Here is a 12,813-nt window from a genome sequence, read left to right as displayed (position 1 = left end):
GTAGTTCAGAACTGGTTAAAGGTTTGCTGCCGACAGGTGCCTAAATTGTGACGACGAGTGTATAGAAGAAGCTGACAGCGTAACATTCTTGGGATTACAGCTCGATAATAAATTTAACTGGGAGGAGTGTACCACAGGTGGACTGTGTTTTTCCTCTCAATTTCACGAACTACTACTATGGCAGAAGTGAGAACCTGCTGAAGTGCCTAAACAAATCTCTGAGTGCTATGCAAATGTTGTCACATGTAGGTGATATAAAAATAAAAATTCCAGTGTACTGTGCTTGCTTTATTCCACAGTGTCGTACAGGATTATTTTCTTAGAAAACTCGTCGAGCCGAGCTAAACTTATCTGAGCCCCAGTACGAATTATTTGTGGTGTGAACTCGAGAACATCCTGCAGAGGGCTGTGTAAGGGACTGGGGGTACTAACTACTGCTTCTGAATATATTTATTCCTTAATGAAATTTGGCATTAAAAATATATCTTTTTGTAAACCGTCAGCTCAGTCTGTGGAATCGTTATTAGAAATGAAAACAACTTTCAGGAAGAGCTAGAAAGTCATTTACTTCTGTTCAGAAAGATGTCCACTATTCGACAACACACGTTGTTTTCCGACTTGTTCCACACACCGGAGGATCTCCTCACTGTGGATCGAGTGGAACAAAATGTACATCTGACCTAATCGGGCCTTGATCCCCACCCGCACACCCATATTTTTGACTCCTCGATGCCCCCGGGTGTATCCTACCACTGATCCCTTCTTTTAGACAGATAGTGTCATAAATCTCTTTTCTCCTTAACTCAGATCAGTAACTTGTCCTTAATTATCTGATCAGTCTGTCTTATCTCCAGCATCCTTCTGCAGCACCATTTTCAGAAACTTCTATTCCATTCTCTCAGTACTGTTTACAGTCCGCTTAGGTGTCCGTACAAGGCTATACTCCAAACAAAAAGCACTTTCTAACTCGTAAACTTGTTGTTGCAAAAGCCCTCAGAGTGTTAAAAAATTCATATTCAGCTGGAATTGATGGTCTCCCAGCAGCTGTAATAAAAAATTGTGAACACGCAATTGCTGAACCATTAACTCACCTCTGTGACTGTTCTTTCCAGGCAGGTATCTTCCCTGAAGCTCTGAAACTTTCTAAAGTAATTCCTGTCTTCAAAAAAGATGATAATAAAGATATGAATAACTACAGGCCTATCTCAATCTCATCCTGCTTTTCTAAAGTTTTTCAAAAAATAATGTACAAAAAAAATGATTGCGTAAATATGCTATTAGAACTGTTAGATAGAAAACAACCCATAACAGGCATATTTCTGGATCTGTCAAAGGCTTTTGACACTGTTGACAACAAAATATTACTGGAAAAATTAGAACACTATGGTATCAGAGGAATTGCAAACAACTGGATTGCTACATTCCTAACCAGTCAGATGCAGAGTGTCAGCATGAAATACACTAATAGACAAAGCAACTCAATAACCGAAATAGTATCAAGTAATAAAACTGTTAAGCAAGGTGTACCACAGGGCTCAGTATTGGGACCTCAACTTTTCCTCCTGTATATTAATGACTTGAGCCTGAATGTTGAAGCACACAAAACAATATTATTTGCTGATAACACAACTGTACTCCTCAAAGGGGAGAATACAGAGCCTGTGCAAAAAGCTGTGAACTTGGCCACTGAACAACTTAGCAACTGGGCAAAAATCAACAGATTAACAATCAACACCAAAAAGACAGCTTCCACGAACTTCCACACAACACAAAATGCAAATTCCTCTCAGCCATTCGTCACTGTAAATAACCAGTCAATACATACCGACACTGTTTTCAAGTTCCTGGGTCTGTGGGTTCGAGATAACCTGAAATGGAATACATGTACAGGAAAGGTAAATGCCAGGATTTGCACTGTCTGAAAACATGTACTAGCCTGAAAACATTAACCAGTGCATACTACGCTTACATACAAGCCCACCTAAAATATGGTGTAATATTCTGGGGAAATTCTCCAACTGCTCTGAGCACATTCAGAATCCAGAAGAGAGCAATGAGGATTATTGCTGGGAGCAAACCCAGAGACTCCTGCAAACACATCTCCAGACAGTTGGAAATCCTTACACTGCCTTGCCTCTACATTCTTGAGACTCTAAAATTTTTCAGAAACAACATAGTGCCAACTGACCCCAGAGTCATAAAAAATAATGAAATACATGAACACAACACCAGGAAAAATGCAAACCTGCACGTTATACGTACAAACACTCAACTGTGTAAAAAGGGAGCTTTCCACACGGGTCTCCAACTGTTCAACAATCTTCCCACTAGTATTAAGTCCATCGAAGACAACATAAAATTTAGCAAAGCTGTGAAGTCGTATTTGTTGTGTCATTGTTTTTACTCTGTAAATGAATACTTAGAACAGTAATCTTGCAGTTTGTGTTAAATTGAAAACATTGAGCACTATAATTCATTAGGATACTATAGGCCTATGTTAATATATGTTAACAATGTTAAATGATATTTTCCGACATCTGCAACACACTGTGTACCATCAGATCACATGGAATAAATAAATAAATAAATAAATATTATTATTTAAGTGGCCTTTTTACTAAGTATTAGTGTCTTCTGTAGCTGAACTAGCGATTGTAATAAAGCATCAGAAATTTGCCCTTCATACATCTGAATCTCCAGGTACAACTGCACTCTGAAAACCAGTGTGAAGTACATGGCAGAGGATATGCACCACATTAGTGGTCTTCCTCCCCCCCCCAACCAGATACCAAATATGGAAAGAATGACCAGTCAAGCACCTTTGTGCGTGCTGTAGTTAGTCTGATCTCGTCTTCTGAGTCCCTATGGGAGCGATGTGTGTGAGGCGGAAGAATATCTCGAGATTCTGCATTTAATACAGGTACTGGAGTGTCTCCCTCTGAGTGTGTGACACTTTCGACATTTCTGTGACGTTCTCCCACGGTTCCTACAAACTTCTGGCCATTCTTGTGACGTACAGAGACAGGTGGTATGTGAAATGACAGATACAGAAACGAAGGCTCTGCTGCATTCTACAAATGTTCAGTGCCTGCGACCCCCGTCACCTGGTACACGTCCGATCGGTAATCCGGTACCGTATGTACATTCGGTAGCACGATTCTGTCGGTGTCTGTCACAGCGGCAGTGACGCACCTCTGCAGTTCTCGCAGCGTTGTCGGCGTCGGGGGGTACGTGAACTTTTTCACTGACGTAACCCCACGGGAAGAAATCGCGCGGCACGAGAGCTGGCGACCTCCGTGGCCGTGGCGACGGAGGAACTGGCACGTCCGGTGTGGCAGTGTGGCAGTTCTCTGTCGAGAAAGGCTTAGACGGGTGTGCTCCAGTGAGATGGAGCCCCATTCTGTTGAAAGGTGAAAATTGAGGAACCGGCAGTCAGTTGTGGTGACGACCACAACTGCAACATTGTCGTGTCGTGTACACGGAACCTGTCACCGTCTGCTTTGGCGAAGAAAAATAGGCTGTACACTTTTGTCTCAGATATTGCGCAGAAGAGATTCACTTTGTATTTCACAGTCTCACACGGTAACGGTTCACACTTCCCGACACGTACAGAGACAGCTCGCCACTGAATATCGTCGTCCCCACGTAGTTGTTATCGTCTTCTGTAACTTGCTGCATTCGGGTACAAAACTGCAGTCAGCAAGCGTAATCCTCTGGACTTAAGTATTGTTGTAGCAGTTGCAAACTGTAGGGTTCGAAATGCAAATGCCCCCGCAAGACATTTCAAAGTGTTTTCTGCGGAATGCCCCATTTACAGTTTGTACGTATTGTCGATTTTTGTGGGCCGTGCGAGCACTTCGTAATTTCCTCTGAGACGGCGGTCACTCCATTCTTTTTCTTTTTCACAGACAACTGGTATCGTGCAACTAGTAATACCGATGCAAAATGCTCTAGTGACTAGGTGCAGCTTTCCCGTATTTGCATACAAATGCGTGCCGATCGCTCTCAACCGACAAACACTTTGCATATTCCGACACACTAAATTCTTCTTCTCCGTTGCCACCATCTTGTAGGGTACAGTGACGAGCCTGTGTGTGAGCCGTGAGGCGGGCTTTTTAAAATGGCGAGTGTATCTATATTTTCGTGTATCACTCATCTTTCCACATTTTATACTTGTCAATAAACAGTGCTTTGAAACTCGATCATTTAGACTGAGCCTGTATATTCGGTGTCTCCTGTCACTCCTATTCGGTACCGGTCTCTCACTCTCGAGCCGTACTTTCGTGTCGCAATCACGATTGAGTCCAAATCCGAAACTGTTGGCATTAGTGAAGTGACACACTTAGATTGACAGCATGTTTATTACAGACACTGACATATATGCGGAACAGAACTGCTTTGTGGACAGTGTCTGCTGCTATTTGTACAGACGTCAAATATTCCAGTGTATGCAAACATTATAAACCTTTCAAAAATGATAAATACGAAATAACAGATATCTGCTACTGATCAGATTTGAACCGACGACCTGCAGCACAGCAGCCAGTGACACTGCGTCTACTTCTACTTACGTGCCTAGCCTACTCTGCAAATCACAGTTAAGTGCCTGGCAGAGGGATCGTCAAACCACCTTCACAAAAATCCTCTTATTATTCCACTATCAAACAGTGCACCGAAAAAACAAACACCTATACCTTCCCGTGTGCGCTACGATTTCCTTAGTTCTATTACGACGATCGTTTCTTCCTACATAGGTCGGCGTCGACAAACTATTTTGCACTCGGAGAAGAAAGCTGACCCCCTACTCCACATTGCCTGCAGCACAGCTCGCAGCAGTATTCGGAGGGAAGGTTCACGACTGTTTTGTAACCGGTGTCCTTTGCGACAGACTTCATTCTTTCGGCATTCTACCAAAGGGACCGAGTCTGCCAACTGCGTTACCTACAGCTAAAACTGTGTGATCGTTCTATTCTGTACCCTCACAAATTGCTTTACACAGCCACTTGCACGAAGTCATCGAATTGATTTGTAACTCACTGATATTGTAGCCGTAAGTTGCTACGTCTAAGTGCGTAATTTTACATTTCTGCACTTTTAAAGTAAGTTACCAGTCTTTGCACCACTTTTAAACCTTATCCAGATCTGATTGAGTACTTCTGCAGCACTTCTCAGATAATAGTTCGTTATTGATTATTATGTCACCTGCAAAAAGTCTGAGATTACTGTGAGGGGACTTCAAAATGCAAGTTATAAATTATAAGGGCAGGCCAAGTAACTTTCGTCGAATGCAGTGTTACACATCAAAGTGACACAGACATCTGACACTGTTTTTCAGTGTAGTCACCGAGTCTCTCTTAACATCGGTCAAACTTTCTGCCGACCGTTTAGTTTCTCAGCTGCAGAATTCCACTCCTCGGTCACGCGAATGCCTCGTCTGTGGAAAATCTCTTCGGCCCGGCGTGTTCTTCCTCGGTACCCGGACTCGGTCCTCTGCGGTCGACGTCAACGGCCTCCCTTCTGGACTGGCATCGGCCCCCATCTGCGCGACCTCTGTCAAATTGGCGGCACCGTCGCACTACTTCTGGATGCAAAATTGCATTCGGTTGATACGCTGCCAGGATTTCACAGTGAATCTGCGTGCAATTTAGACGAGTTGCACTCGATAATTGTACTGTCCCGCATACTTCAACTCTGGAGCACATTTTCAGTAGCTGTGCCATTCTGCCCTCCTGCTGTGACGCACTTGTTACCCACACTACGTCACAACCGTGTCTGCAGGAAACTCAGAACTAGTACTGCCTCCTGACAGTGCACCACGCTTGTCGTGCAGTGGTCTGAGCGTGTGACTTACTTTCTGAAGTCCTCGCCTGTTAGTACCGTCTGCCAGGTCGTCAATATACGACACGAACACTGAGGGTTCCCCGAGTTTTGACTGCTCGGGCTTTCCTCGCGTACTAATTTTTGTCTGTCTCTTCGGGTTTACTGCCGGATCCTAAAATCGACATTCGGCGATCTGTCCGGTCGCCCGCATCACGAGAATGCCGCGGTGGCCGAGTCCCACCGAAAACAAACTGCGAGCTGTCATCCCCTGCAGGCCTCCGTGGCATACGGGACGCGTACGTCGCCCTCCGCAGCTCCCACTGCCGAGACTAGTTCGGTGACGCCGCCACTATTACGACATCGGTGTCTACGGTGTATTGCCCTCAAAGATTGGAGAACGTTGTGTTTTGATGTGAGACAGGTTGGGGAACAGCGCAAACTCTGTAGCCTGACAAATCTGCTTCTCGTAGTCTCCACTGTGCTCGAGGACAGCCTTCAAATGAGCCAGGTCCTGGATTGAAGAGCCAAACAACACAAATGATTCGTATTACGTGCTTTTAGTCTGAAAACTCCAGCTTTTTTTAATGATGTACTGCCGAGAATGATATTACGGACTGAAAGTAAGTGAAGTGTGCTAGCTGTTTTATTTGCATCTTAGAATATCAGAACTGCAAATAAAGATTTATTTATGTGCACAAATAGTCCTGTAGAGTGCTTCTCCCAGTTCGATTTATCGTGCAATTGCATCTCAGAATATCAGAACTGCAAATAAAGATTTATTTATGTGCACGAATAGTCCTTTAGAATGCTTCCCCCAGTTCAATTTATTGTGCAATTTTGTGAGCAGCATCTGACATTGAATTTTAAGGTAGTGATTAAATCTGAACTGTGGCCGGTTACTGCGGCCGAGTCACAAATTCACATAAAATGGCAGTCACCGTTATCTTCCGTCGTTCCGTGTCTCGAACCCGGTCCAGTGGATGCACACTCTGCTTCCGTCGCCCTCAGGTCATTTTTACACGTCAGGCGTCGCCTGTACCTCGGTGAGACTAGAGGTTTAGCTGCCAGGTGTCTCTGACCGCAACTTTCTCCTTCCCGCAGGGTGCGGGCACTGTCGCAGCATGAAGGCGGACTACGCGCTGGCGGCAAAGCGCGCGCACGACGAGAAGCTGGGCGCGGCGGTGGCGGCGATCGACGCCTCGGCGGCGGCGACTGTGCGCGGCCGCTTCGACGTCCCGGGATTCCCTACGCTGAAGCTCTTCCGCTCGGGTTCCGTAATCGGGGACTACCGGGGTGCTAGAACCGCGGACGGGTTCGTGTCGTTCTTGAGGACCGCCGTACGTGACGAGCTCTGAGCTGAAGGAGAAGGGAGAGGAAAGACCCGAGCTCCGCAGAGATTCCTCTCATGCGGTGCCGAAGTCTGTCTGTCGGAGGTGTATTTATTGGCGTCGTCACTAATTTATTTGCACAAATCGATCTGTAACGGTAGTCTCACCTAGGTATAATGGGACTGTTCCTCAGGTACGGAGCTCTCCACTCTGCCAATTTTGTCGGGTCGGAGTGTGAAGAGTGAGCTTTTGTTTCTCGATTTTAGGTGACGGGATTTGTAACAGTTGCACTCTGTATTATCTGTAACATTCTCCCACTTCTGTCTGCCCTTGTCGATGTGGTTGTAGATACTGAATGTCTCACTCTTAGGATTTCCTACTGCCACAATGTGTCACCGTCCTTCTCACTGTAGTAGATCTGACAATTTATTATTTTTATGTTTGAATTGCAAGCACAAGTTATTGATACCGTGTACATTTATTATTCTCCCATTGCGCCTTTGAGGATTACACAGCTGTCATCTGGTGGACCTGGTTCAGTTAGTGAAGAACGGACAATTTGTATGTTTAGCTTTTATGCAATCTGAAACATCATCTTCCTGTCGTGAAAGGCTTCTTTTCCAGTTGTATTTACACTAGATACTCTTTCTATAAAGTATATTTATAGAATACGTTTGTTTGCGTGGCCATCTGCTGCAGCAGCTGTTAAAATCTGTCATATAGGTTATCTGTCTCGAGTTGACTGCAACCTAATTAAAAAGAATTACACCAGACGCGTTTCGCTTTCATTTATAATGCATCTTCCACTGTTATTGGTGTTTCTTTAATAATTCTGTTCCTTCCCTCGTTGCTAGCAGCGGTTGGTGTCGAAAGCCTTCATTTCGCATCTGCACTAGGAAGTTTTTGGCATTCTGCAGTATTTTCTGCACTACCTTGTTTACACTTCACTTTCGTAAACTGCTTCTCATTCCGCACTGCCAATGTGGCGGTGAAGTGTAAATAATGCAGCACAGGAAATATTGTAGAATGCCAAAAACTGCTAAGTGCAAATGTGAAATGAAGTCTTTCGACACCAACCGCTGCTAGCAAGGAGGGTAGGAGCAGAATGTTTAAAGAAACACCAATAACAATGGAAGATGCTTTATAAATAATAGCAAAATGCATCTGAAGTAATTCTTTTTAATTAGATTGCAGTCAGCTCGAGACGGATGACCTATTTATAGAGATTTTCATAGGAAGTGCACGCCGTGTGAATACGACTGGAAAAACAGCCTGTCACCGATTAAAGATGGGGCCACAGATAACTCAAAATTTGCACATACAAATCATCCACATCTGATCGATGTAAATCCACCTGGTGGTGGCAGTGGCTGTCATCATCATCACCATCATCATCATCATCATCATCATCATCATCATCATCAGCCGGTTTACTTAATGCAGAATGTCACGACCTTATTTCTCGTGTAACTGTATCTTCGACTAGACGTCTTCTTCACTTGTTATTCTTCTTTGTGGTATTCTACCTTCAATATTGCCTTGCTATATGGTCTTTAAAAATTATTCTCTTTCTTCCTAAAATGTGTCCAAGGAGCATGAAGTAGCTTTAACTGGCACAGGAAGATACGTTTCTTGTGATGCTAAGTTCTTCTGTAGTGAAAGCATCAGTTTTCCTTTCTGTCTGTGGTATTCGTAACATCTTTCTCCGACACCACATCTCGTGGCACCTCGTTCTAGCCTCCGCAGTCCACGTCTCGCAGCCGTACGAGAACGTGGGGAACACCGCTGACTCCACTGAGCGCTATCTTTTTCATTATATTGTTACAAATAATAGCTTAGTTATCTGGCCAGTGTGAAAAACTTTGGTTGGACAGTTATTTGCAAATGCCATTCGTATCAGAATTGCTAAGTTACTTTATGAGCTGTTTTGTACTTCTCTCAACTTCTATAATGAATTCTATTATTTTCTTACTGCATGCACTACTGTGAATTTTTGTTCCAGAAATCAAAAAGTGTCGGTCTTTCATAACTCACCTAACTTTACAATTTTTATATTTCTGAATACGGTTCTTGTTCTCCAAATGTACTGAAAAAAAGTATTTTCACTAAAATAGTATTTCTTCTTTGAGAGAAATCTGTGTTCAGCCAGAAGTAGTAATCTGTAGAGCACCAAGTGGATTGCAAAATGCTTGCCTTTACACTCGACCAGTAAAGAACGTCATTTTCAGTGCTAACCGTGAAGAATTACGGGTTCCTCGAGATATTCGACTTCAGATTATATTATACTTGTGGTTAGAGATAGTCACATATTAGATGTCAGGCACTATGGGGACACACAATGTCTCTAAGCCTGTGACAATCTCTCTACGAACCCACAAAGTTATTGAGCATTTTATGGGCATTCTGGCTTCTTGTTTATTAACTGATGTATTATATATTTACAGAATGCAGTTCAGTAGAAAATATACGGATCACGTTTTCTTCCTGTAAAGGCACAGCATTTTAAATTAGCAAGTGTCGACCAGGCATAATCTTCCACATAAGATAGGATACCTATGTCCTGCCTTTCCCCTACGCACATAACAAAATTGTGCTATAGGAAGTGTGTACGTTGTTCAAATGAAACATCAGAAGTTGTTTTGTGTGCTCTGTATAAGCTGAGAGTGGATCTGCAATCGGCAGTGACATTAACAGTGCTGTATGTGTTAAGAGTATTGTTTTGGTGTGTAATTTACATTTTACTTTTTAGTAGAACATTGGTGCTACCTTTTCTGTATTGCTGATTAATTACATTATTATTCACTCTGTGCTAAAGGATAAGCATCTGAGTATTAATTAGCACGTGCATTATTATATTTGTTATACTCGCTTCTGTTGTTGTAGTGAAACACTGAGAGTTTGCATAATTTATATGTAGGCCTACACGAGGAGTTTGCTACGTATATATTGTTGCCGAGCTTTCTCTCGGAACAGTTTTTCATTGTTTCTGGGGAGAGGACGTAATTTGCAAGGTTGCATACATAAGTACATAAATTTAGTATGAAAATGGAATGTTTTCATATCTTTTGTGAGTCAAATATTTCTCAGTATTTGAGAGAAGTTTGCAGCATATCACTTAAATGTGCCTAAAATCTGAATGTAATGAGTATTCAGATAACTTACGGGATCTTTCTACGAGTGTGAAAGATGTTCCTCAGCTGCATTTTCATTGGTTATTTGAATATGTCTAAAATTGTGTAAGCACACTGCACCTGCATTGGAAATGCACAAAAAGTTATTTATAATCTTTTGAGTTATTTTAATAGTTAAATTTGTACTTTCACAATCTACATCCACACGGACACTCTGCTAATCGCACTCGAGTGCCCGGCAGAGGGTTCATCGAACCATCTTCGAGATAATTCTCTATTATTCCAATCTCGAATAGCACACGGAAAAAACTAACACCGGTATCTTTCTGTGTGAACTCTGGTTTCCCTTAGTTTATAACGATGATCTTTTATCCCTGTGTAGGCCGTATTTTCGCACAGTTACCGGATATCTTTCATTTTTTGTAAAGCTTCAAGTTATTTCTCAAATTTACTTTCGAGCCTCTAATGTCAAAGTTACTTCGATGTGATAATGGGTAAGGAGCTAAGTGCTCGTGTGGTGTTCGGCATTGATCGTGGCAGTGGAAACACTGTCAGGAAATAAAAACAGTGTCAGAGGTGAGACTGAGTGTTGTGAATGTAATTAGGGACTATATTTTTAAGTTTTTGCATTATAAGGGACCACAGTCACGTAGGACGTTTTGAAAGAAACTTCTGCTATTTGATTGTAAATTACTATTAATTTATTTCACATAATCACGATTTTGGCTTTATAGCCTTTCTCGAGTGTAAGTTTAAACGTCACAAAATGTCCAACTCGGTCTTATAAACCGGTCGCATCGCTCGTATCCCGTAATACGATGACGCGACTGTGTGGCCAGAGATAAGGTGTTTCGATGGTGACGTGTCATTTAGGTGTCTCGGACATTTTGCGACATTTCAGCTTCCCCTCTAGCATGGCTATAAAGCTGAAATCGTGATGTGTGAAATAAATTAATAGTAATTTACAGCCAATAGTGGAAATTTCTTTCAAAAAAATGTTTGTGAATGCAGGGCACTTTTGGAAAGAAAATAGGTATTGTGAAATTATTGAGTGATAGCATAATAAACGACCCGTAAGGGCTGTTTAGGAAACTGACACTAAATATGAATACTGATATCAATATAATGGAAGGAAACATTCCGCGTGGGAAAAATTATATATAAATACAAAGATGAGGTGACTTACCGAACAAAAACGCTGGCAGGTCGATAGACACACAAACAAACACAAACATACACACAAAATTCAAGCTTTCGCAACAAATTGTTGCCTCATCAGGAAAGAGGGAAGGAGAGGGGAAGACGAAAGGAAGTGGGTTTTAAAGGAGAGGGTAAGGAGTCATTCCAATCCCGGGAGCGGAAAGACTTACCTTAGGGGGAAAAAAGGACAGGTATACACTCGCACACACGCACATATCCATCCACACATACAGACACAAGCAGACATATGTCTGCTTGTGTCTGCTTGTGTCTGTATGTGTGGATGGATATGTGCGTGTGTGCGAGTGTATACCTGTCCTTTTTTCCCCCTAAGGTAAGTCTTTCCGCTCCCGGGATTGGAATGACTCCTTACCCTCTCCTTTAAAACCCACTTCCTTTCGTCTTCCCCTCTCCTTCCCTCTTTCCTGATGAGGCAACAATTTGTTGCGAAAGCTTGAATTTTGTGTGTATGTTTGTGTTTGTTTGTGTGTCTATCGACCTGCCAGCGTTTTTGTTCGGTAAGTCACCTCATCTTTGTATTTATATATAAATATGAATACTATTACAAATGATCAGGTTACCTTCCATTCGGAAAGCTGTCGCACTCTACGACTGTTATATTGACTTGTAAATTGTAGATTGCAACTATCAGTCGTCCTTTTTAAATTTGATTGTGCAGATCTAGATTTTGGCTAGAAGCTAACCATTCTCGATGCACTATTATTTTTGCTCAGTGCACATAATGCCTGTCGGTCGGGCTTCGTCCACAGTTACAAATCAGACTGATGCCAGGTCAGAGTATTTGACCTCAGTACGTGCCGTTCCTCTGGAGAAAGAGCGTGTCGATTCCGACGAGACAGACCTGGTACGGACTGAAATACAGTCATTAATGTGAAATTCTGAAAGCAGAATGAGAGTGCGTGGTGACTGAGCAATCTGCTTTGTACTTGGGAAAAGTGGGTGTGCTGCTTGAGGTTGTGAGTCATTTCTCTGTCTCGAGTTTCACGAATGCTGAGGTGAGGTGTTTTTTGACACACGTAATAAATGTCGGTGTCCCATCTCTAATGAGCTTTAAATTGATGGCACAGCTGTACCTTCCTCCTTCAGTTTCCTCAGCATAACACTACGCCCCTCCCCCTCCATTTTCCATTGGAGCTAATGTGTCTTCATATAAATCCTGTATCAGACAATGTCTGTCAGTAAATACTGTAGCGTGCAAAACACCGAGCGACTGCTTTGAAGTGGAACACAACATGATACACACTGAGCAATATAAAAACCCCGTACGATATTCATTTATTGCTACACAAATTTATGTGACATTTAGTACAAAT

At 42.6% G+C, this 12,813-nt stretch overlaps 1 protein-coding gene across 1 annotated transcript in view; it reads left to right on the top strand.

Annotated features, from left to right (window-relative positions):
• LOC124718803 (protein disulfide-isomerase A5) overlaps positions 1-11,381 on the top strand; it is a 169,300-nt gene extending 157,919 nt beyond the window's left edge. The window contains exon 10 of the mRNA XM_047244417.1: positions 6,922-11,381. Coding sequence (XP_047100373.1) covers positions 6,922-7,175 — 254 coding nt within the window. The 3' untranslated portion in view covers positions 7,176-11,381. The remainder of the gene's footprint in view (positions 1-6,921) is intronic.
• The last annotated feature ends 1,432 nt before the right edge of the window (positions 11,382-12,813 follow it).

This window comes from Schistocerca piceifrons, chromosome 10 (assembly GCF_021461385.2).
Source record: "Schistocerca piceifrons isolate TAMUIC-IGC-003096 chromosome 10, iqSchPice1.1, whole genome shotgun sequence".
In the NCBI taxonomy this organism is placed as follows: domain Eukaryota; kingdom Metazoa; phylum Arthropoda; class Insecta; order Orthoptera; family Acrididae; genus Schistocerca; species Schistocerca piceifrons.
Note: the sequence above shows the minus strand (reverse complement) of the source record. Positions and strands in the feature narration are given on the sequence as shown.